Source organism: Ciconia boyciana, chromosome 16, assembly GCF_034638445.1.
Source record: "Ciconia boyciana chromosome 16, ASM3463844v1, whole genome shotgun sequence".
In the NCBI taxonomy this organism is placed as follows: Eukaryota; Metazoa; Chordata; class Aves; order Ciconiiformes; family Ciconiidae; genus Ciconia; species Ciconia boyciana.
The window spans coordinates 7,500,882-7,524,175 of NC_132949.1; the positions used below are offsets into that span (position 1 = coordinate 7,500,882).

The window sequence follows — 23,294 nt, forward strand, 5'->3', positions numbered from 1 at the left end:
CAGAGCAATTACCTTTGTCTCTACCACAGGAGCATCAAAGTGCACTCAGTGTTGTATAACCACAGAGGAAAACAAACCCCAACATCTGTGATCCAAGAATGCCTCACCTTTAATAAATAAAAGTAAAGCTGACTTTCAGTTTGATCTTCCCACGTTCTGATCAGTAGCCTCCAGGGTGAGTCCTGGTTAGGTATTAAACCAAGAATCATGCAGGAGTTAATGTGACCTTGACATTTGGGTACATTTGTTTGAGATTGTCAAAGCAAAGGCAGGCTGAACCACTAACACTTCATACACCACTGAGTAAGATATAATTTCTTTCTAATGAAGATTTTAAAATCTGCCTTCAAGTTAATCACAAAAAAGCAGGTAGGTTTGTAACTGATCTACACCCTTGTTTCCTTCCACTAAGAGCCAAAGGCTCTCGGACTCGTGTAAACCCAGAAGCACAGATTTCAGTCTCTGCAGCACTGCGCACACAAAGGCCTTTTCCAGCATGCAGGGGGTCTTGCTCGGGTCCCCCAAGCCCCTCCAGGTTTCTCCCTCGGAAGCAGGACTGGACATGGTGCCTCCCAGCTGGGGAAGGGAGCCAGGGGCTGTGCAGCTGCACGACACCTCACCTGAGCCCCTCGCTGCCTCGGGGTAACATGGGGCTCTGGCAATCGGTTGCCTCCCTTGGTGTCCGTGCTGGGAGGTCTGGCAACATGAGGTTTCCCCACCCATCCCTGGAGCAGGTCACCCTCCGGCCCTTCCTTGCTCCTCCAAACCTTGCTGTGAAAAGCTGAGGGATAGAAGAGGTTCATGCACAACTAGAGCTTGTGTTTCTCAGATGAGGGCTCTGTAATTGCAGCTCACCGTTGGAGGAACAATAACCTGCTCCGAGAAGCTTCTATAATCTTCTGGAGGAGAGCGCATTAACCTCCGGCTGATTTTGTTATACTTTCTATGAGGCAAATCGTTGTTTGCTGTTTTGGGGTGCCATCGCTCAGAGACTCATGTGGTCTCAGTTACCTCTGTGCTGAGCTAACGCAGATCTCTCGGTGTTGGAAGAGACCTACTGGCAACTTAAAAACTAACCAAAGCACCCATGGGATAGATGTGCTGGAGTAGTTAAAACATCTTTGCAAGGTCTGTACATCACGATTTGCATAGGGGTCAGGAAACTCAAGGTTAGTCCTCACTGTAATCCCATTACGGGTAATACTAATTTGGCTCTGCCCCAGGCTCCTTTTCTCTTTCACTGACTTTCTCCACAGTGCGTCAGTCGCGACAAGAGAGCGTGCTGCTCGTGCAGCGCTGGAGCCGTTGGATCAAAGCGGGAACATTAATTGCACGTTCCTCCCCGCGAAGAGAAACATCTTGGTGTGACAGCCCAGCAGCAAGGGAATTCTCACTCCGATTATGGAGCCTGTGAAGAGATTGAAGCGCCCATATCTGCCATTGTAAAACGAGGTATAGATTACTCAGTTTCTGTGTTCATATTGGGATTATTAGTCATTAAACGGTTGGGTTTTCGTGGGGTGGTGCGTGACTCGGGAAACGACTGGGTGTGAATCCCGGCCACCCGTGCTTCCCTTCCCTCCATGGGACGGTTTCACGTAGAAGGCCACTGAGCAGACGACGAACTCCTGACAGCCTGGCGAGGGCTCCGGGGGCGGCGGAAAGGCTGGCTGCGGCGCGGGGGTGCCCCGGAGCGGTGCCGGTGCCCCGGGCGGGCGGGCCGCGCTGTGCTGCGCTGGGCTCAGCCGGCGGGGCGCTCCGGGCCGGCAGGGGGCGCGCTCGGCCCCGCGGCGGGCGGCTGGCGGGCCCCGCGCGGACGTGGACGCGGACGTGGACGCGGAAGTGGGTGGCGGGGCCGGGCCGCGCCGCGCCGCATCCCCTTGTTCTCGGCTCTCGGAGGACCCCGCCGGTGCCGGCGGCCATGTCGCGGGGCGGCGGGAAGGGGCCGAGCCTGAAGGACAAGCTGGACGGCAACGAGCTGGACCTGAGCCTCTGCGACCTGAACGAGGTGCCGGTCCGGGAGCTGGTGAGCGTCCGGCCCGCGGGCCGCCCGGCCGGGACGGGGCCGCAGCCCCGGGGGCCGGCTCTGCCGGCTCGGTCCCTGGGAAGGGGCTGCGCAGGGAGGGGGCCAGATGTGTGCCGGAGGTGTTTGTGACCTGGCCCGCAGGTCTTTAAGACAGCAGAGGGGAGGGTGTCCTGTCCTGCTGGCCGAGCAGCTCCGCTGCTCACGTCTGTTTCAGGATCAGTACTGCCTTCGGCCCCAGGAATCAATCAAGATGCGACGAGACCTCGGAGGGGGGATGGACAGACTGACGCGGGAGAAACCGCAGGGGCTGAAGCAAAACTAGCAGGTGTCAGAAGCGTATGGGTGTACCGCGATGTCGATTTAGTGCTTTGTTTCTCTTTCAGGCTGCTCTTCCAAAAGCTACTATATTGGATTTGTCCTGTAACAACCTCATTTCCTTGCCGGTAAGGTCCTAGAGAGCCTTTGTGGGGATGTCTGCTGGGAAATATTTAGAAAAGATAACTAGTGGCTCAGTAAGGGTTCGCCAGGAGGTTTGGAGCTGGCACCCTCCTGGGGTGGCTGAATGACTCTGCTGTCAGTGACGGGTCAGTACTGGTGGGTGGTTTTGGCTGAGGCAGGGGAGAGGAAAGGTTTGTACTGCGTGAAGATTGCAGTATCTTCCTGCCAGAGGATCGCCACGTGAATACAGACCAGTTCATCAGCAGTGGAGACTCGGGTTTGTTTGTTGTATTGCCGTACATCACCTTGTCAGTCTGTCTGTCTTGTCTGTCCCACTGTTTTCCACCTCCATCTTCCGAGGCAAAGGAGGAGAGTGATTTTCCTCCGTCACGGTTCTGTAGTAAGTTAAGGATTTGTGCCTTATGTAAGGTGCAGGCTATGTCCACATACTCACCACGCTGAGGTTCCTTCATAAAGGTGCTGACAAGCTTTTTCTGTCTTCTCTTGGTGTTTGGGTTTTAGTCAGACTTCTGCAGTTTGATGCATCTGGTGAAACTGGATTTGAGTAAAAATCGGCTTCAACAGCTGCCCTTGGACTTTGGCCGCCTGGTCAATCTGCAGCACCTGGACCTTCTGAACAACCGTTTAGTCACCCTGCCAGTCAGCTTTGCACAGCTCAAGGTAAAACTGTTTGCTGGGCAGTTACGTAAAGCTTTGGGATGCAGCCCAGGGTCTTGTGATCCTTCTCAGGTTGATTTCTCTGGTAAAGCATCCTTCCTGCTGACTACCCATTCCAAAATTCAGCTGGCTCTGCACCGCAGCTCAGTGGAAATTATCTCACATCTATTGAAAATGCCTCTGCTCAAGCTCTCTGCTTGTCTTCCGTACCTGTTTCATTCATGTGAAAACTACGTAGTTCTTTGCTTCTGCTTTGGATCTCTTGAATAATCTCACGACTACTGTGCTCTTACAGCCTCCCCTTTATCGTTCCTTTCTGCAGAACCTGAAGTGGCTGGATCTGAAGGACAATCCCCTCGATCCTGTCCTAGCTAAAGTAGCAGGAGACTGTCTGGATGAGAAGCAGTGTAAACAGGCTGCTGTCAAGGTAAGGAATCTGCTTTTATTCTTTTCTTCCTTACTTGGCTTTGTCAGTGCCAGTTCTTCCTCTTTGTGCTTAGCAAGCTGGGCGGCTGCTGCAGCAGTTTGAAGTTTCTTCAGCCAGTGAGGTGCAGGTTCACTGCACTGACTTCACTGCTTCTGTGCCTGTAGAGAGCAAACACTGGGCTGAGTAGGATTCTCTTCCATTACTGGACTTGAGAGGACTAAATGCTGGTTGCCAAGAAATTGGAGGCATAATCAGACAAAATAATCCATCTCTAGTCTTATAGTCCAGAGTACAAAAATCTCTGGAGAAGCTCTGGCAAACTACAGGCCTACATAAATAGAAGTGTTGGGTGATCCCTGTATCAGCTAGCATCAGTTTGGCATGTTTGTTTTTTAACGGAAAGATCTGTTTCTTAACTGCAAAGATTCATATGGGAAGGTGCGAGCTCTCTTCAGAGCCATACCTGTAGGGGTAGGTCAGGGTTGGTGGTCAGCCCCAGCTGACTGTCCTCAGCTACGCTCCAGCTGTTCTGTTTTGAACTACAAGCCTCCTGCAGAGACCTCAGGTTGTTTTCTTGGACCTTGAAGGTACTGCAGCACATGAAAGCGATCCAGTCTGAGCAGGATCGACAACGGCAACGGAAGCTCCAAGCAGAGCGAGGTAAGCCCAAAAAGCCCTCACGTGCTGTCTGCTGAGGACTGTTCTTGATCTCTCTTACATGCCCATAGTGATTGCCATCGAACAAATTGCCATCTAACAAATACTTGTAACTGTCAAAATCCTGAGGACTCTGGGAGTAGTAGGGTAGAAGGGCCGGAGGGGGAAAGATAGCTGGGGATAACTATGCGATTTCTGGCCTGAATAATAGTTAGATCTCTAGATGGAATGTGCTATAGGTTACCTATAAAAAATACAAAAGAAGAGCACAGGATTTATTTTAAGGGAAGCCTAATTCCGAGGGAACAAAATGCAAGGTATGTAATATTAAAAAAAAAAAAAAGAGGTTATTTGATTTGTTTCCTTATTCCAAATGGGACCAGATAAGCAGGTAATAAGAAAAAAGGCAATGATAACCCTTTACATAAAAGGAAAAAATACTTTCTATTAATCCCCAGAAATGGAGAAGAAGCGTGAAGCAGAACAGCGAGCAAAGGAGGCTCAGGAGAGGGAACTGAGGAAGCGAGAGAAAGCAGAAGAAAAGGAACGCAGAAGACGGGAGTATGATGCTCAGAAAGCTGCAAAGCAGGAAATGGAAAAGAAAACTAAAAAAGAAAACGTGCAGACCCGAAGTAAGTAGTATCTACTGCGGGTGGGATTGCATCAGATTTCATCTTCATCTCATTTTGATGCTGCCAGCTTTGCTTTTATGCAGCCCAGGTACTGGGAGATGGTGGGAGTGGGGGGGAAAAACCTGTAGGACTTCTAATAGGCTCTACTGCTGTGCCCTTCTCCCCTTCATCTGTGTTCCTGATGAACTGCTGAGCTACAAGGTTTGGAAAGTTCTTCAGCTGCTCCTATGGAGAACTTCCCTCCACTCATTTCTTTTAAAATGTACTGAACTATATGTGCAAAAACAGATCTTGTGCAACACAGAGGTGCTTTACCCCCTGTTCACTGCTGCCCGTGAAACTAAATCTGAAGCTTTTCATCTTAAACGGGTAGATCCCGCGCATCTATTTATTAACCAGAGCCAAGTGATGAAAATTCATTACAAAAGACAACTGCAGCACAGGCTAAAGTATCTTACATGAACAGCTTGTTTCTGAATGTAGACTGTTAAAGATATTTGATTAATTCCTCACGTTCTCTGTCTTTTAAATGTTCTCATTACAGAGCCCGCCTCCAGTTCTCGTCCCCCGCAGCCACCCCGGCACAAGCATTCGTGGTCGCGGTCAGTGCTGAGGGTCCTGCTCTTTGTGCTGCTGTGTGTCCTCTGTACTTTGGCCGCCTGCAAGCTGACAGAGCTGCAGCATCAACCGCTGTGCATCAGCGTGAACACTCTCTACGAGGACGTGTTAGCCGCTCTGCAGAACCACAAAACCCTGCAAAACATGCTACAACAGAACTCGCAGCAGTGATTGTCCTGGACGGGCACTTGCTTCGTCAGCATCTCCCTCCACCATCTACGCAGCCAGAATTCCTATGGAATTGTGTTCTGATGAAACTGCTTTTAATCAGTCAGCGTTGGTTTGCTGGTCCACTCCACACAGAGCAGAGTTATTGTTCAGATCATCTTTGCTGTGCATGTTTCGCAGTTGGCCTGTAAGTCCCATTATTTGCCCACGTTAACCAACGCTTGTTAACACTTCTTACCTCTGAGGGATGTTTCCTTAGATTGCGAGATATAGAAAGCTGCCCATCTATAGGATTGGAAAACCCCAGCCCTTGCATTATCTAGGTAGCTATAGCTCTATCCTGGAGGTAGAAGGTTTTTAATACATATCCATTCCTTGCTCTCATTTCTATTCATGCTAAAATTGGCGATATGGCTGTACGGGAATAATATCTTAAGGCCTACTCCAGGACCAATTACAAGCGTGTAGGATGGCTGTGCATCCGTATGTTGGAGCGAAGAAGCTGATGTACTATTGAAAGGAGCTGAAAATTTTCAATACAACAGTTTTCGCAGCAATTTGTCTGAACTGGATGTTTATGTTGCTAATGCAGTTCTAATTTTAATTAGGGGTTTTAGAAACAGCCAAAAATTATTTCTGAGTACATACAGCAATCATTTCCGAGTGCATTTATTTTAACCAGCTAGTGCCAACAAAGTGGCTACAGCTTAGGAGGGGCTTCTGGCCAGTCTGCAGGCTGGTTTTGTGTGTGCAGTGAGGGGGGTGTCCGAGACCCACGGGCATGAGCTGAGCGCCTGTGGCCGGCTGCAGCAGTGGCACACAGCACTGGGTGGCACTGTGGCAGCGTCACACGCTGAGGCAGTCAGGCAGAAAAGGGTTTCGCCTTGGGGTTGTTGGGAAGGCTGGGAGGTTTGGCACTTTGCACCTAGAGAAGAAAACTCACCGATGCAAAGGCCTGTGAATGATTTATAATTTCCTTGCAGAGAAAACCAAACAGAAGTTTGTCATATCCTTAAGGGCTTTGTGAGCAGTAAAACGAAGTGTAATGTAAGTGCAGGTTTCAGAGAATATCCATGCTACAGGCTCCATTGAGACATACCTACATTAGTCACCAGAATTGCACCCTCTCTTCTAATACCTGGGATTATTGCTGATAAAAGCAATGCCATGAGGAAATAATCTATAGCGTTTCATACCAAGGTCATCATTGAAGCACTAAGCCTTCACTTTTTTGTGACCTAATGATAAGACTGTGGTTCCCCAAGTACCACACAGAAAAAAGCAACAGCATATCAGATAAAAGGAAGGAAAGGCTGCCTATCTCTGGCTTAGCAGTACACATGTCTTCTAAGCTTCCTAGAAACAGCTTTAGGCTCTGCTTTTGGTATCTAGCTCATCACATTCTTTAAAAGGTCCTTGCTTACTCTCCAGAAATGTTTGGAACAAGAAATGGCAAACAACATTCAAAGTGACGTTTCCTCCCTGTAGACATTCCTGACAGCGTCTGGCAGGAGTCTGCTGCTTTGCCATCTAGGAGAGCGCCGCTTAAGTTTGCAAAAGCCAGGCTGTAAGATTTACCAGTTCAGGTCAGAAGCACGCTGCTGGCCAGGCAAGGGCTCCTGCTGAATGCCTGAAGCTAGTGTAGCGGGTGGGTATTTTTTCATTCGAGGCAGCATGGTTCCAAGGGGTAACTTCCACGCATGGGATGCGGTTAAATTCACTCTCAGCACTCATCTCAGAAAGTGCTGCTGTTGCGAAAGACCTCGACTGTCCTTGTGTGCTCACAAGTGCTAATGGCTTCATGGACAGGCGAGCATGTTCCCCAATCTAATTAAAAGGAAGCTTTTTCTGCCAAGTAGTTAGACCTCATAGTTTCAGCGCATATAATCAGATTTCAAGACCCTCTATAGATTAAGCCATCTGGAGACTGAATCAGGGCAGTCTAAATTTATGTCTGAAAATTAGTCTTACTCATTCCCATCTGCCACAGTGGAAAACTGAGAGTCTCTTTTGTGAGGTAAAGTTCTTCCACCTCACTAGAGCAGGTGCTGGTGAGCAGCACCACATTGCTTTTAGCATTAGGGTTTTTCACGCTGGAGAGAGAAGATAGCTACTTGTAGTTTAGGATAGCAGTAGAAAGTATTCCTTTCAACAGATGACATACCTGTCTGTATTCAAGACAGCATGTTAAGAAGCAAAGATCATTATTATTATTCAAAATTATTTCTTTTCTAGGAAGACAAATAAAAGGAATTATCAGTACTATAAGCCATGTCCAATTCATGCTCTTATGGAAGATGTTAATCTTTCTTGTGTAAACTCCAGCCATTCAGCAATTTCATCCAACCTTCTTCTGCTACAGTAAAGTCTAAACATGTTTTAAGTCTTTAAACTAAGATCAATTACTCTGTTTGTTATCTAAGCACTTCTTCCCAGAAGGAAGCTGAATACTTAAACCAAGCAAACAGTAAAATCCTCATTCCCTGGGGCTACCCAGTGAAATCCAAGTAGAGATCAGGATCATGGGAAGTCATCTGCAGATAGATTCGTCGGGAGAGTTCTGGTCCGATCCGCCGGGAGGTGGCTGTCACACCGTCACCGCGGTGCACAGGGATATTAGCCAGCATGTTTTCCCGCTCCTGCTCCGAGGAGCATCTGTTATAGGCCTAAAAGCAGCACAAAGGAACAACGGTATCATCCATTTGCATCCATTGCTCAAAAAAAAAATCAGAGCGATGCACCTGTGACTGCTCTACCCTTTCACAATGTACGCTCATTTTTCACCTGGTCTCCCCCCAGATCTCATTTGTGACCTTGGAGGCTGATGCAGAACCAGTACTGCTCCCTCAGTAGTCTGCTCTGTAAAACCAAAGCAATGGGTGCCAAGGAATCGGTTCCTTCGCTGCCTTACTAAACAGCCCATACAGAATCATTGTGTCAAATTTAATACCAATTAAATTATTTCCTCCACTCCTTACATTAGCTGGCTGGCTGCACACAGTACTCAGTATTCCTGAGGCATCCTCACCTGGTTCAGAAGCTGAGGAGAAGGGTAGGCAGAGACAATAGCCTCAGCCATCTCCCGGCTGACCCGGTTAAATTGTTGTATCTGCCTCTTCCAAACTTCCAAGAGACCCTTTCCAGAATGATCCACCTTCACCCCTCTGCACCACCCCTTCTCTAAGTAGAAAGAGAACCCCGTCTTCTCTCGCTCTCGCCTAGGGAGAACAAAGAATGGGAAAGCAAACGAGACAATGAGGCTATGAAGAAAATCCTATTCCTTCGTTGTCACACAGCCAGAGACAGAGTGCCATTTCTCACTCCATGCTGTTATAGACACCATTGGCATCAAAGTAAATGCTAAAAATTTGACCCTATTTTCTTTACATGCATTACCAATTTCCTTGTTTAAGACCCAGATTTCCTACTGAAAAAGGAAAAGAAGCAATGCTGTACTTGGGAGCAATCCTGACACAAGCCAACACACATACAAAGTGGTAAAAAAGAATTCACTTTCTGACTGTCAACCATGGTAAAACACTTTTACATGTCATTTTTAACAACATCTCATCTCTTCTCATGGCTGAGATGTAAAATACAGCAGCTGCTGCGATAGGAATGCTAGGATTGTGTGAGACTGCACAAGATGGCTTTCTTAGCTATCACTGTGCAACATGCTGCTGTCCTTCCTTGTCAATGGAAACAGCTAAATGATTCATGCTCAGTAACGTCTCTCTTGGTTACATACTGAAGAAGAAAAGCTGGTGCTGTAGAAGCCCAACCCTACTTGCATTCCCTTCCCACTCCTAAACTCAGACTGAGAACAAGAGCTTTATTTGACATCGACTCCAATGTGAAACCAGGGTCTGTCCTCACCCCTCCCCAGGCAGGACATCAGTTTCCAAGAACTAACCCTGTGTTGAAGGAGCTGCATTAGCAGCTGCTCTGTGTCACCTGCTCCTTTAAAAATCATTATACTGCATTGTGCTGAAGTGCAGCCGCGTACCTGCTATTCTCTCCCAGTAACTGTGAAAGTGCAGCCTCTCCAAAGAGGATATGACCAAACCTTGTCTTACTCACTTGAACGGTGCTTCAGCTACAGCTTTTGTGAACATAGTGGCAAATTCTCCAAGCTCCTCCCGGCTCTCAAAAAAGCTGACTTGGACTTGTTTGGACAGCTGCAGATCCACCAAGGCCTGTAAACATCATTGGAAACAACAAATGGAACAATTCATCTTCTCACATCAAACCACACTCTTGTCTGAAACAAAAAGGGGTCACAACATCTTGCTATAGGCCAACAACATCCACTCTCTCCCTGTTCTGGGAACAGTTAATTTAAGGCACTGAAGTATTTGGGGGCAGCCTGTCTCCTGCTGGTTAACATCAGTTCAGCACCATTTCAGCTGCTGCAGCTCCGCAGTGGCAGGCTCTCGTTACAGGCAGGCCACCCAGGCCAGGGCAGCAATGATGTGCTTTGCCAGCAGGCCATGAAGGGTGAGAGATGCTGACCGAGACTGACATTTCACTGTCCAGGATCAAGGTGAACGAGACATGTCAGTCCGTGGGAGAGCAGGTACACACCTGAGCAGTAGGGAACTGAACCCAGAGAGCTCTGTCCCCAGACACATGGACTAATGAAGGCTGAATCCCCCCATCCGAGAAAGTGTGTGATTGGGTCAAATGTTCAAACAATGGCAGACAAGAGATGATGGCTGCATGCCTGTTTTAAAGGTACTCACTTCTTCCACATCCATTCTGGTTATCTCCAGGCCAGAATCCTTAACTTTTTTTTTTCTCAATTTTCCCTGTTCCTCTTCTTGGTTTCCACTTGCTGCTGCCTGTTGCAGTCTCTTTTTTGACTGAACTCTGAGAGACCTAAGAAGAGTAAAGTGAGACTGGGAGTTCATGCTCTTTCCCAGCTATTTCCCATGGGTCACTGTGATGACAGGCTGGATGGACCTTTGGTTCTGTTTCTATATAGCAAATAGTGGAGCAGTTCTGGGTGGGAATACCTCTTATGCTCCAGCCTTTGCTAGAAGGACTTAATGTAAATACCTATGGTATTTTTCAAGGCCAGAGACAACATAGAAACGTTTGGAGGGAAAAAAGTTTAACCTGAAATAATTTTCTACTTCAACTACTGCCAGTGCCAGAATTTTCCCAGGCATTTTCTCCATCACATTGGCTACATAGCTCTGCAGGGTCTCCTTCTGTCCTTCTGTACAGCCCTGGGCCTCCTGCAAAGATCAACAGAAAAAAGGAGTTAAACCATTCTGAGGTACACATGCAAGCGCAGCAACCTATGGCTCTGATCCTACAGCTGGGTCTGCAGATGAAAAAGTCTGTTCACATAGCTCTTCAGGGGCAAGCAGGCAATACTTGATCTGGTATAAAGTTATGGCAGAAATAAAAAAAAAAATTTAAAAAAAAATCCCACTTGATCTGATTATGTTACCTCTTCAAAGCTGTGTGAAAAATTGTAACTAGGAAAGAAGGCTTGTCAGAACTTTGCATTATACAATCCTAGTGGTTTTGATCCATTAATGGCTTCTAAAAACAGGTTTCTGGTTTTCTGGAACCATAGCTCCATCCCACATCAAAACCTTCCTGCCACGAAGAGGGGTGACAACCACCACCCTTACAGCAAGGCACGTCCAAGAGCACAAAAGTCATAAGCACTCTCACTTGTTTGTAGTTGTGAACCATGGACAAAAACTCCTCCAAGCAAAGCAGAACCAGGACATTTGGTTCTTCTGTCCATTCATCTCCTTCTTCCATCTGTTCAGATATGAAAACAAACAGCCAGACCAACAGTCTGTTTATTATTCACTCAAACCAGTGCTCCCACTCAGACCTCTGAGGCAGGGAGAAGATTGGAGGATGTTTACTTGGGTTGTTAAATACAATTACGAATGCATGCAAGTAACAGAGGAAGAAAAGGGCAAGAATCAAGATTTTGCTTGCACACCTGAGATGACACAGTCTTTCTCCTCCAGGTGATGCTGCAGGGAACAGCCTGACTCTCAACAACACAGGAATAATTTGCAGCCTGCAAAGCACTAAGGATCTGTCCACCACCTTCTACCTGTAAGAGAACTGATACGGGTGCATGGGTCAGGCCTCCACAGCAAGAACTGACAGTCAATATAAGGCAGATGCAGGCTGTGAGGACAAGTACCTGGATCTAGCACCACCGTTATGTATTTCTGGCACTCCCCTGGTCGCTGAGCTTTCAGCATCTTGGCAAGGGCCCTCTTCCTCTCTTTCTCCTGCTCCTGCTGCCTCCTCCGTGCTTCTCGCTCCTTCCTCCTCTGCCATGCAGCCTGGCAGATCGTCTCCCTTTCCTTCTGACTATATTTTGGTTTCTTGGGAAAGGGGGATGTTTCTGGGCTTGCGCCGCTTACCAGGGGCCTATCAGGCTTGTCTGCAGAGTCAGACTGAGAGTCTGGCAGTGGGCACAAAGAGGGCCTCTCAACACCGCGCGTGCCATTTTGATTGCCACAAGACACTTCTTCAGACGACACCAGGGCTTCCTGTGACCCTCTGCTGCCAGGTGCCAACAGGTCACCGCTAGCAGAAAGGCCAGCTCCCCCTCCTGCATCCCCACCGCCTGGCTGGGGGGGCTGAAAATCCGCCTCCCTCTTTGCTTCCACCCTCCTCTTGATCCTCTCGGTCAGAGGGACGACCTCCACCACTTCCTCCTCCTCCTCTTCCTCCTCTTCGCTCCCACTGCTCACCACCACAACCACCCCCGCCGCCCTCCCCGGCTTGGGAGCGGGGGACGAGGACCGCCGGTGGCCCAACCCGCCGGGCGGTGGCGGCAGCGATGGCGAGGCCTGCAGCAGGGAGGCTAAAGTAGGCAGCTCCTCCCCATCGCTCTCCTCAGACCTCGGCTCGCTCTCCGCCATCCCGTTTTCCCCTGAGGGAAGAGCGCGCCCGCTGAGGGGAAGCTCGCTCGAGCACCGGTTGGTCCAAATGCGCGCGCGGCTGGCGGCGGTTGGTCCGAACACGCGCGCATGCGCGCGTTCGGACCAACCGCCGCCAGTCGCGCGCGCCTCACCCTCCCACCGGAAGAGGAAGAGGAGGGGGCGTGAGGGAAAATGGCGGCGCTGCGGCGGCTGTGTGAGTGAGGGGTTACCCCCCACACTTCCAGCTTCTCCCCTCCGCGGGGTAGGGAGGGGTTCTGGCCGTGGAGCGGGAGGCTGAGCTGGGGAGGAAGTGCCCTGGGGGAGATCACTGCCGGTAGTTCGGGGTCGAGGCCTTCGCTTTTACCTCAGGCCGCGGCTCGGCTGAGGCGATGCTGTGGTGAAATGGGAGGGTTTCAGGCCCTAGCGCTACCACATCGCGGGGCCGTTCATGCGGGAAGGGGCCTCAGGTGGTTTATAGTGCAACCTGCTGAAAGCAGGGTCAGCTCAGAGGTAGGGCCGAGGTGCTGAAGGTTTCACCCTTTCTGGCCTGGAAAATCTCCAGGGATGGGGACTGTACAACCTCTCTGTGCTGCTGCTTGACTGCCCTCGTGGTGAAAAAATCGTCTTTGGAAAAACAGTATTCGTGTGTGCTAGGTAGAGGCCAAACAGCGAGAGGTGCTGCTCTCTCACTGCACAGCGCTATGGTCAGGAGGCTTTAAAAATCCCCTTTTTTAATCTAGAAATGTTACAGGCAGAAACATCCTCATGGTTTCTTTGGTGGGACATCAGAATTGTGAATTTTTTCCACTGATTTCCAACGTGACTTCAGTCAAGTTACAAACTCTCTGTTTCAGTCTTCCCTAGATAACCGCTTTTCCCTGCATGTCCGATGCTTTGAGGTTCATTTTTTTGTTAGCAAGCTTCTTTCATGCAACACCAAATGTAACCCTGGAATCGACCTGTTGGAGTTTTTTTGATAAAAGTTAATTGGACTATAACTTCCTAGAATTTGTGTACGTGAAACTGTAACTCTCATTAATCTTTGCCTACTTCCCTGTAGTTTGTCAGTTCTCAGAACCTTTCTTTTACTTCATGGATAAGCTCCTGAAATTAATGGTTCTTTGTAGAGCAATTTCCCTTTTCTCAACAATATTTCTAGCTCACTGAGTATCTATGATAATTTAATTAAGATTAAATTAATCCAGTGGTTTTACTCAGGATAAGAAAAGAATGTTATGATAACCGCTCTTCCATACTAACCTGCTGCTTAAGAGGTTGAATTCAGGATTCAGAAAAATTGGATTTGCCTGCTAACTGCATGAAAGGAGGTACTGAAGAGATTTTTAAAAAGAACTAATTATATCTCAATTTTTTTACAGAGAGAAGTTCACTAGAGGGTCAGCTTTCTTGATAAGAAAACCATTGTTTTCTGTCAGTGTCGTCTTTTTTTGTTTGTTTAAGGAAGAAGTTTGTGGTGTGAATAATATTTTGTGTTTCAGAGACAATCAGCGTCTGTAATAACTGATTTTTTTTTTCCTTAACTTGTCCTGATTGTAAGGCAAAGATTTGCACAAAATGCTTCAATTAGTAGTATGTTCAGGATAGCAATCCTACATATGCTTATATATTGTCTGAATTGGAGTCTTGTCATTTGTAAGATTTCAAAATATTACTGTGTAAGTAAATACCATGCAGTCAAAGGGGAAACTGAAACAAAGATCACAACTTGTCTTTTCTCAAAGCAATATAAGGCCAATCCACAGCAACTGGTAACTTCTGTACCTCATTTTACAAGGCCTTGCTGAAACATTAATTTGTGCATGTCCTTTAACATCGTTGCCAAGAGTTTTATTCCTCCCCGGGCAGCCGCAGTACTTGAGATGTGGCCTCTTTGCAGGGGACTTAGGCCATGGTGGTCTAATTATGGTTTATCTTGGAAGTACTTTTTTTTTTTCTCCTCAGAGCTTTCTTTTGCCTTTAGTTTTAAAGCCTGTATTAACTGACATCCTTTAAATCTGAAAAAAAAAAATAGTTATTTTAATAGTATTTGTAATAGTTTTTTTCTCAGCTGATGTTGTTGTTGTTCTTGCTCCCAACCTAGTTCTAACTACTCCACAAACAAGCCTGGTTGCTGTCAGATGTGCTTCTAAGAAAACTGGAGGCAGCTCAAAAAATTTAGGTGGCCGTAGCCCTGGGAAGCGCTACGGATTCAAAAAAGTAGAAGGTAGGTCTGAGAATCTGCTGAGCCTTATTTGCGTTTCGTTGGGTTCTTCACAGCTTCTCCCCTGGTACAGGTGTCAGTTTTGGAGCATTTCAGTAGGAGGTGGCCAGGGCGCTCTTCCAAGAGAAAGGAAAGGGGAGGTTCAGTGAAGCCTCGTGATCAAGGGTAGCCGGCGGGAGGGCAGGGTGAGTCAGCCTCCCTCCCAGATGGGGCTGCGAGCAGCCAGCCAAAATTGCCTACAGAAAATGTACTTTGATTCTAACTCTGCCTCTCTGTAGAGCCTGGGAGGAGGGTACGCTGTGGGACACCTAATAACTTAAGTGCACTTTCCCCCCATGCTGGGTTGAAAAGCTGGGCATTTTTGATGTTTACAAAGGGGAGAATTATGAGGCTTAGCAGAAGCCAAAGTACAGATTCTTGCAGCTGATGCTTAATAATTGTTAGCTTTGCTGATGAAAACATATTGATGTAAAAGGTAATAAAACAAATGCCTTCAAGCAACTGGAAAATGCCTTGTACCCTAGAAATAATCTTTTCAAAGACTAGCATTACTTTTTGCCATTGTATATCAATTGCCCTTTATTTCCTGCTAACAGCATTTTTGGTTAGATGCTTTTAGCATTTGAAGTAATTTTTCCTTAGAAAATTCCCACAGAAGGCTGGGTTTTGTAAATCCTGGAACTATTTGTGTTCTGCCAGGGCTTCGGGGAGGTCTGTTTCTCCGTAGTCTGACTCTGTCACTCTGTTGCAGGTGCATTTGTGCACGCAGGCAACACTTTGGCTACGCAGCGGTTGATACGCTGGCATCCAGGTGCTCATGTAAGTTGCTTTTCCATCTCTTCCTTGGTTCTTGGAGAACAGCAGCCTGCAACAGAGTCCTGTACTCCATGCCTCCTCTCCTGAAAGCTAGTTTTTAATGCTCTGTTCTTCCCTATATTCTGTATAATACTGAAATTGGGTTTCATTACCTGGTAGTCACAGAGCCTGCTCAGAGTCACACCTCTGCCCCTGTGACTGAGGAAAGGACTGAAAGTTATGGATATCCCCAAACACTTCTGTAACCTAACTGGGTTCTTGTGCTTCAGGGTGGAATCAGTATCTCCTCCCTTGTAATGAGCACCATTCCATACTGATTGCTGGAAGCAAATAATATGGTTTTCTTTTATTTTAAAATACAGAGCAACAGATGCTGTTGAAGCCAGGATATCAAACGAGGCAGACCAGTGATCAGATCTGCTTTAGTGGTGGACCTCCAGCCTTTTCTTTTTAACACTTCTCATCCTCTTCCAGGTGGGGATGGGCCGTAACAAGACACTCTATGCCCTGGAGGATGGGATTGTGAAATACACCAAAGAGGTCTACATACCTCCGCCCCGGAGCAGCGAGAGCAGGGAAGTGATCTGTCGTCTACCCAAAGGAGCAATTCTTTATAAAACCTTTATCAATGTTATCCCTACCACAGAAGTAGGAAGCTTTAAACTGGTCACCATGCTCTGAGCCTCCTGCGTCATGTAGGGACGGATGGGAAGGAGTGGCTGGGACAGACCGCTCCAGCTGGACTGGCATCCGAGGACAGGAATATTCTAGCTCTGAAGATACCAGTTTAGGACTTTTTCTTGCTCCTAAAGCACATGTGGTCAGTGTTCAGGCACTGGGATCACCTGCTGGCATTTGTAAGAGTGTTTAATAAACGCTGTGGGGCTGCTGAAGGTCTTGGCTGTTCATAGAATGTGTTACTTAGGTTCATTTAGTATCGAGCTGCCTTCCTCTGGAGAACCTGTTCCGTTGTGCCACTGGATGAGTTCTCTCTACAATCAGTCTTATGTCAGTACTTGTCCTACTACTAATTCCCTCTATCTATTTTTACTCATTTTTAGACATTACTGTTATATTTGTATCTTAATTCAAAATACTGCAGAAGAGGACAGATCATTTTCCACTTGCACCTAACTATCCCAGGAAGCTAGATTTTTCCTTCTATCTAACTCACCTCAGTGATTAACTCGTATCTGAAAGTTCCATTTACTAGCCACGTGAAGCAAGTTCACGCTCATAAAGTGAACTCATGACTAATTTTAGAGTGCCTGGTAAGATGCACAAGTCTGGGGAGGTATTTGAAGCTCAGTGGCTGGAGGTGTATCATAAAGCCATAATCCAGAAGACTTATCCTTTTGTCTTCCCCGAGTCATTCCGTGACATTTTTGAGCTTACGTTGCTCAAAAGAAAGGAGCCCAAATGCCTTGTGGCCAAACTTATCTTGTTTTATCTACAGGTTTGTAAACAATTTGAAACATTGGCTCTGCAGTAGAAAACAGGTTATCAAAATTGGTGGTGTAAGGACACCAGTGTTGACATTATTAGATTGTCTGCTCTGCAGAAGACTAGGTAAACTGGGTCAGCCACGCACGTCCACCTTCGCTTTACATTCTTCATGGAGACCGCCAGCTATTTTGTCCATGCTTCTCCTGTCCTTTCCCAGCTTGCATATCCAGGCATACGGTTCATCTCAGTGGTGGGTATTTGAATACCGCAGGTGACACAACCCCTGGAGCCTCACCGAATCTATCTGAAGTCCATTCAAAATTGCTCTCAGTCACAGATGACCGTTGCTGTGAGCACACAGCGATGCTCTGATGCAAATTCATTCTGCTACTCACAGGTGAGGATTCCTACCTCATACCGATAAAGTAAAACGTTTTACAACCTAAGAAATAAGTGAAGTAGTACAACACAACCGCTGTCTGAGGTCTGATCCTCGGCACGCCGGGCAGCGCTTGCCTCACAGAGGTATGATAACACCAGCTGCCTGGAGGAGCTCTGGCTGAGCAGACCTTCACCTTGGCTTTGCCCCCTGTGTAGAAGCAAGCAGCTGGTCCGTCGCCTTTGGTAACTACGTTGGCCAGAGGAGAGCAAACAGACAGCCCTGGCTGCTGTGCTCAGAGCATGATACCTGGCGGTGGCTCCGTGGTCGTCCTTGTGCTGCGGGAGGGACGTCTCCGCTGGCTGGGTCTGACTTGCCTGTGTCTTGGCTGATTGCAAATCTGGGTGGAGGTCTGAGGTTCGGCCGCTCCCGGCGGACGAAAACTGTCAATGTCACAGGCACTTCTGTCGCTGACACCACGGGAAGAAGCAGTGCGCAGAGGCCGAGGCCTTACACGTCTGTGTTTCGCTGAGTTTGGTAGCTGAGAGGGGCCTGGAAAAGGTCTGGCATGCCACGCCTGTCCAAGGTCTCTGAGCTTATTAATGTTCCTGAGAAAGCTGGAGGATGCCTCAGAGCATGCTCATAGGGAGGGGGCATCTATTGAGAAGAGAGGAAGAGCATTACAGCAGATCAGACATAACCAGGAGATTATCCCACCTCTTCTTACAGAGCAGATGACAAGGCTCACAACCACCACCAGCCTGAAATTAAATTCCTGCAGTCCTCAGAGCAGCAAGCTGCTGGCTAGATGAACACCTGGAAAATGAGTGCTTAGCACCGGTTTGCAACATGGCAGAGCAGAAATCCACTGGGAGGCACATTCCACCCGCTTGCCCCCTCACGCTCTCTGTGCCAGGTTCCTGCTCTTCCCTGTCCCCCTTCAAGGACTTCTCACTACTTGTCACAAGGTCAGAAAAGCTTGACTTCTGTTAAAACAAGACTGTTGTTTGCTTTCCTTTGACCAAGGATCAATTACTGGGAGTTATACAAGCACCTTCAAACCAGGCTTTCTACCCAGGTTTTGTTAGCAAGCACAGCAGCAGAGAGGAACCTCTGGGCTGTCATTACATTTATTTTGGCAGAGCTGGGCTAGCTTTGTCCCCATAATGAGTGACAGGCGTGGCACAGGGATGTTGTGGAAGAGGTCCCGTTGCAGTTCCTCAACTATTTGTCCTTGGGGGCTTTAGTCTCCTGTGCCCTCGGTGCTCTGGTTTCAGGGCAGGTATCATTACTGAATGGCAAGTGCTGACTATGCCAAACTTTATGGTGCAGCTTTAAGAGCCCAAAATCCAGGTAATTTGGTGAACCTTTAGTGCTCTACTCAGGGTTTCAAATGTTTCTGTTCTGCTTTAGTCAGTGAGGTCTCTTTGTTCACCAGGAGTCCCTCGGGCTGCTGCCACAGGACCTACTTGGCAGATGCACTTGCTTTTCTCTATTCTATTGTGGGAGTGCAAATCTTAAATGTCATTAACAGGCAAAGCCTCCTGCTCATAAATAAGCCGTAAACACTTCAAGGTAAAAGTGAGGGGCCTCCCAGAGGCATCCTGCAGGGAGAAGGGAGCAAGAAACCATGGAAGCCTTACAGATCCAAAAATAACATTCCCAGCTTGGACTTGTACCAAGCAGATGATCCAAAGGGCCTGCCCTTTCAGCAGCAGCTCTATCTGCCTCCTGGCACGGGCATTTCTGCAAATGCACCAGGAGAGATCAATCATTAACCAGCACAGATGTACACAAAAGGAGCCTCCTGGTACACTTTGTGCCCTTCCCAGAGATAAAGGCTATCGGAGAAAGGCAATCGCAGAGAACAGAGTCCTTAGCTACTGCAAATTGCTGAAGCAAGACCCAGATACGGACCAGAGGGTGGACTGCCCCCGTGCCTCTGCCAGCACCCTCGTGCAGGGGAGGGAGAGCTCACCTCCTGGGAAGGCTCTGCCCACAGCCCAAACCTCTCGGCAATCATCTGATGGATTTCCCGCTGGCGATCTTTCTTCCGCACACTCTCGTAGCTTGGCAAGCGGGGCTGCTCCCAGGAAGGGAGCCGGTAGCTGCTGGGGGGTCCGACGCAGAATAGCTCATCCCCCTAGAAATGCCCAGACCAGAAGAGAAAGGTCAGCATGGCGGTGGCTCTCTTCTCTGGAAGTTCATGGCCTGGTGCCACCTCAAGTCACTTCAGGGTTCAAAGTTGTGGTTGCCCTTCCTTGAACCCTGAGAGAGGAAATCCTCCCTCCCAGGAGGTAATTACACCATGACCTGCTTTGCAAATCCCAAGCCCTGAGGGATTTGCCTGGCACTTCATGCCCAAACACCTCAGGGCACCGTGGTGTCCTCTGCAGTATCCCTGCCCCCCTCCCAGGTTTTAACATACCAACAGCACTTCCCAAAGTTGCTCCTGCTGTCCAGCACCTTCTCCCTGTGCCCCAGGAGCTCCCCAGGTCCCCATAACCACAGTCTCTTCCCAAGCTCATCAGGATCTTCTCTACCATTCCCCCCCCAGCTCCCATCAGGGACCCAGCTGTCACCTGCACGCCAGGGTTCTCGGCAGCGCTCTCCAGCCGTGACGCTCCGCGCTGGGGACCCACCAGCCGCTGGCTGCTGCTGAAGTAGGGCGGGGGGCAGTCCTGTAACGAGGGGTCGGGGAGGAGGACGTGAGCAGAGCCGAAATCCCTCACATCCCGCCCGGCAGCGAGTGGAGCTCAGCCAGCTCACACGGGACAGCCTGGGAAGCTGGACTCTGGGCCGGGGGGAGAGCCGCTGCCTCTGCCCATTTGGCTCATGCGGCTCTCACTGCTGGCAGCCAACCTCTGCCTGCCTGTTTACCGATGCCGACAGCTCAGGCACATCCTCACCGGGCAGTGCGGGCCCGCTCTAAGGGCCCGAGCCAGCTGGCACTGCTACGCAGCACAGCCACAGGGATGGCAGCCTGGGCCCGGGGCAGGGTTTCATTCAGACTCAGCAGAACCATCTGTCTTTGGGGTACAACAAAAAACCAACCCAACTATTCCACTAGTGTAGGTAAGAGCTCTGTCACATGCTCAGGGTTACAGAATTTGTAAACGTTTATCTACCAAGGTAGTCATTTCAGGATACCATAGCAAGCAAATCTGCAGAGCAATAGCTGTTCTGTTCCCGAGCAGTCTTGCTCCAGTTAAACTCGATTCCCCGTCAAGATGTTGAGCAACAGCAGAGATCCCTCTCGCGGACAGCAGCCCGTCGAGCCAGAGCCAGGACTCGAGCTGTGGGCCGTTGCTTGCTCTCAGCAAAGCCCCATCTCTGCCAGCAGAAAACAGTCCAGAGATTCCCAGAGCAACCATGGCTTCACAGGGAGAACTACGAATGACAGATTTACTTTTGCTCTTAACAACCGAGGAACCGTTTGTCTCGGCCCTACAGCGCAATTACAGAAGCTGCAGGAAAGTGGGCTGGCTGGGGGTGCAACTATTTGTTTTAATAACTGGTTAGCAAAACCAGCGCAACTAAACCTGCTTGAAAACTGCCTCACACCACTACAACCACTTCACTTTTCCTGATGGAAATACATCCTATATACGTTCCCTTTCCATATATAGTTCTTTGCATCCACATCCGTCTGTCCATGCAGCCCTTTGCTAAAGGCAAGATGCCTTCTCCTTTAACCACCCACCCAAGAGCCAGGCCCAAGCACAGCAAAGGCTCTGCAGCTCACGGCACATCCTGCACAGCCTTGGGGAGCGGCTCTGCGAGGCGAGGAGTGCGGCGGCCAAGCCCTCTCCCCCATGAGTGCCACGGACAGGGAGTGAGGAGGAAGAGGGGGAAAGGAGCAGATGCAGCGAAGCAGGCAGGGGACACCAGCAGCGCAGCCCGTTCCCACTGTGATTTCTGCCGGGGGACTATTGTCTGGACTATTAAACTTGCCTTTCATGACACAAGTCTCCCCGTCCCCTGCTAGCCGAGGCTGGATGTCCCCTCTTCTCCCAGGGACTCTGCAGCGGTACCCACAGCCCTCCCCTGAGCCTGCAGCCTTTGGAAGCCGAGCTTTCCCCCGGCAGCCACCACCACAAAGGCAGCACTGGCTGGCTGAACACGCTGTTCTTTTTCCATCACCAGCTTCCCCACTTGAAAGCCAGCCCCAGGAAATTACAGATGCAAGCGAAGGGGCTTTGTCTCTCGCTGCTCCGCGCCTGGGAGCTGCGCACAGGAGAGCCAGTTGCTGGGGATGCGAGCGCTAGCGAGCGGCATTGTCTGCCTTCGCCCCGAGCTTCCAGCCCCCTTCCCCGCTGGGCCCCTTCCCTGTAAAACAGAGCCCAGCCCCGCACTCAGCTGTGCGGGGGAGGAGGACACCCCTCCTGAGCTGCGTGGGGAGCTGGGGAACCTGCTGGTCTCGGGCCTTGGAGATATCACCCCCGGCGGCACAGCCCGGCAGGGCCGGGTGGATGGATCTCTGGGGTAGAGTGGGAACAAGGAGGAGGCAGAGCCCAGCTCTGCTCGGAGGTCCCACGTCCACCAGCGAGCCCCGCCAGGCTGCGGGAGGGGAGCCCGGCGATGCAGCCTCGCAGATCCCAGCACAAGGGAACAAGAGCTCGGGGTGCAGCCGGGGACCGGCAGGCGGGAGGAGGAGAGGGAGGACACTCACATACTGGCTGGGGGTCTGGAAGAAGCGGCAGGAGCAGAGGAACTGGCAGCACATGGGGTCCCGGTGGTACAGGAGCAGCAGCAGGATGAGGATCGCCACGATGAAGACGGAGGTGGACACCGCTGCCGGGGGAAGGGAGAAGAGGCGAATGAGCCGCTGGCCCCGTTGGCTCCGTGGGCCTCCCTGCCGCCTCCCCCCTTCGCCCTCCGGGTGTCTCAGCAAAGCGCAGCTTGGAAAAGCCCCAGAGAAACCGGGTTCGCCTGCTGCCCGTCCCGAGGACGCCAAAAGCCCCGTTGTGCTCAAGATCTCTCTCTCCCGACGAGCTCAAGGACAAGCCGCAGGGCCAGAGGGGCTCAGCCCCGTCCTGGAGCCAAAACAGCCCCCGGACCCCTGCGGCAGGGACCAGCCCCCGCACAGACCGCGGCTCCGGCGCCCCAGAGCCCGGGGCAGGGTGCCGGTTCGCCAGCGCTCCGGCGTTCCTGGAAGCCGCGGCTCCTACCCGGCCCACGCTCTGCTCCGCGGAGGACCACCCGGCACCGCCGACCCCTCCCGCCGCTCTGCTCCGCCCGGACCCCCAGCCCCGGGAGCCAGCCGAGCCCCGGAGAAGGACCGGGGGCTGCAGCGACCGCTTCCCCGGGCCGCCCCCGGGACGTGGGGAGTCGTCTCGCCGGCACAGCCCGAGGCCGCCCCGGGAGGCAACGGCGCAGGCCGATCCCGCACGGCGGCCGCCCCCGCTCCCGGCTCCGCCACTCACTCGCGGCGATGACGATGGCCAGGACGTTGCCGTCCATGGCCGCACCGGCGGCCGCCGTGTGCGCCGAGGCCTCGCCGGGCTGCGCCATCCCGCCGCCGGCAGCCCCTGCCCGCTGCCCGCGCCCCACCGCCGGGAGGGGCGGGGCCGCGCCGGGAGGGGCGGGGCCGGGCGCACGGCGCGGCCGCCGCGGCCCCGGGAGCGGCCCCGCCCCGCCGGCCCCCCATTGGCCGCCGCGCCGCCGCCCCCCCCCCCGCCGGCCCCCATTGGCCGCCCGCGGGGCTGGCTACGATCGCCGGACGGGACGCGGCGCCGGCGGTTGCCGTGGCGACGCGGCGCGGCGGGACCCCGGGCGGGCGGGCGGAGGGAGGGGCGGGGCCCGTCCTCCCCCCTCCGGAGAGAAGCGGCCTCCGGCGGGGACGCGCCCGGGCCAGCCCAGCTCGTCCGGGGGCTC

At 50.8% G+C, this 23,294-nt stretch overlaps 4 protein-coding genes across 7 annotated transcripts; 2 read left to right on the top strand and 2 right to left on the bottom strand.

Annotated features, from left to right (window-relative positions):
• The first annotated feature begins 1,792 nt into the window (after positions 1-1,792).
• Positions 1,793-6,201, top strand: LRRC59 (leucine rich repeat containing 59). Of its 2 annotated transcripts, none has more exons than XM_072881004.1 (7): positions 1,793-2,008; positions 2,410-2,469; positions 2,987-3,145; positions 3,465-3,569; positions 4,157-4,229; positions 4,685-4,858; positions 5,403-6,201. In XM_072881004.1, the coding sequence occupies exons 1-7, from the start codon at positions 1,922-1,924 to the stop codon at positions 5,645-5,647; spliced, it is 903 nt and encodes a 300-aa protein (XP_072737105.1). In that variant the 5' UTR covers positions 1,793-1,921; the 3' UTR covers positions 5,648-6,201. The 2 variants fall into 2 exon arrangements, with proteins under 2 accessions (XP_072737105.1, XP_072737103.1); XM_072881002.1 differs by having other exon boundaries at positions 1,795-2,026.
• Positions 6,202-6,299: 98 nt separating this feature from the next.
• On the bottom strand, positions 6,300-12,609 carry EME1 (essential meiotic structure-specific endonuclease 1). Of its 2 annotated transcripts, XM_072881000.1 has the most exons (8): positions 11,826-12,609; positions 11,616-11,743; positions 11,333-11,425; positions 10,763-10,884; positions 10,387-10,522; positions 9,725-9,840; positions 8,673-8,862; positions 6,300-8,310 (listed from the first exon to the last, which is right to left on the bottom strand). In XM_072881000.1, exons 1-8 carry the CDS (start codon positions 12,553-12,555, stop codon positions 8,134-8,136), a joined length of 1,692 nt encoding a protein of 563 aa, XP_072737101.1. In that variant the 5' UTR covers positions 12,556-12,609; the 3' UTR covers positions 6,300-8,133. The 2 variants fall into 2 exon arrangements, with proteins under 2 accessions (XP_072737101.1, XP_072737102.1); XM_072881001.1 differs by lacking the exon at positions 8,673-8,862.
• A 78-nt stretch (positions 12,610-12,687) lies between these two features.
• Positions 12,688-16,486, top strand: MRPL27 (mitochondrial ribosomal protein L27). 2 transcript variants are annotated; one of them, XM_072881398.1, is made up of 4 exons: positions 12,688-12,769; positions 14,657-14,779; positions 15,528-15,595; positions 16,067-16,486. In XM_072881398.1, exons 1-4 carry the CDS (start codon positions 12,748-12,750, stop codon positions 16,271-16,273), a joined length of 420 nt encoding a protein of 139 aa, XP_072737499.1. In that variant the 5' UTR covers positions 12,688-12,747; the 3' UTR covers positions 16,274-16,486. The 2 variants fall into 2 exon arrangements, with proteins under 2 accessions (XP_072737499.1, XP_072737500.1); XM_072881399.1 differs by lacking the exon at positions 12,688-12,769 and adding an exon at positions 13,770-13,883.
• Positions 16,479-22,986, bottom strand: LOC140660481 (uncharacterized). The gene is made up of 5 exons (XM_072881396.1): positions 22,844-22,986; positions 22,090-22,211; positions 20,000-20,098; positions 19,396-19,560; positions 16,479-18,074 (listed from the first exon to the last, which is right to left on the bottom strand). Exons 1-5 carry the CDS (start codon positions 22,929-22,931, stop codon positions 17,928-17,930), a joined length of 621 nt encoding a protein of 206 aa, XP_072737497.1. The 5' UTR covers positions 22,932-22,986; the 3' UTR covers positions 16,479-17,927.
• Positions 22,987-23,294: the final 308 nt, after the last annotated feature.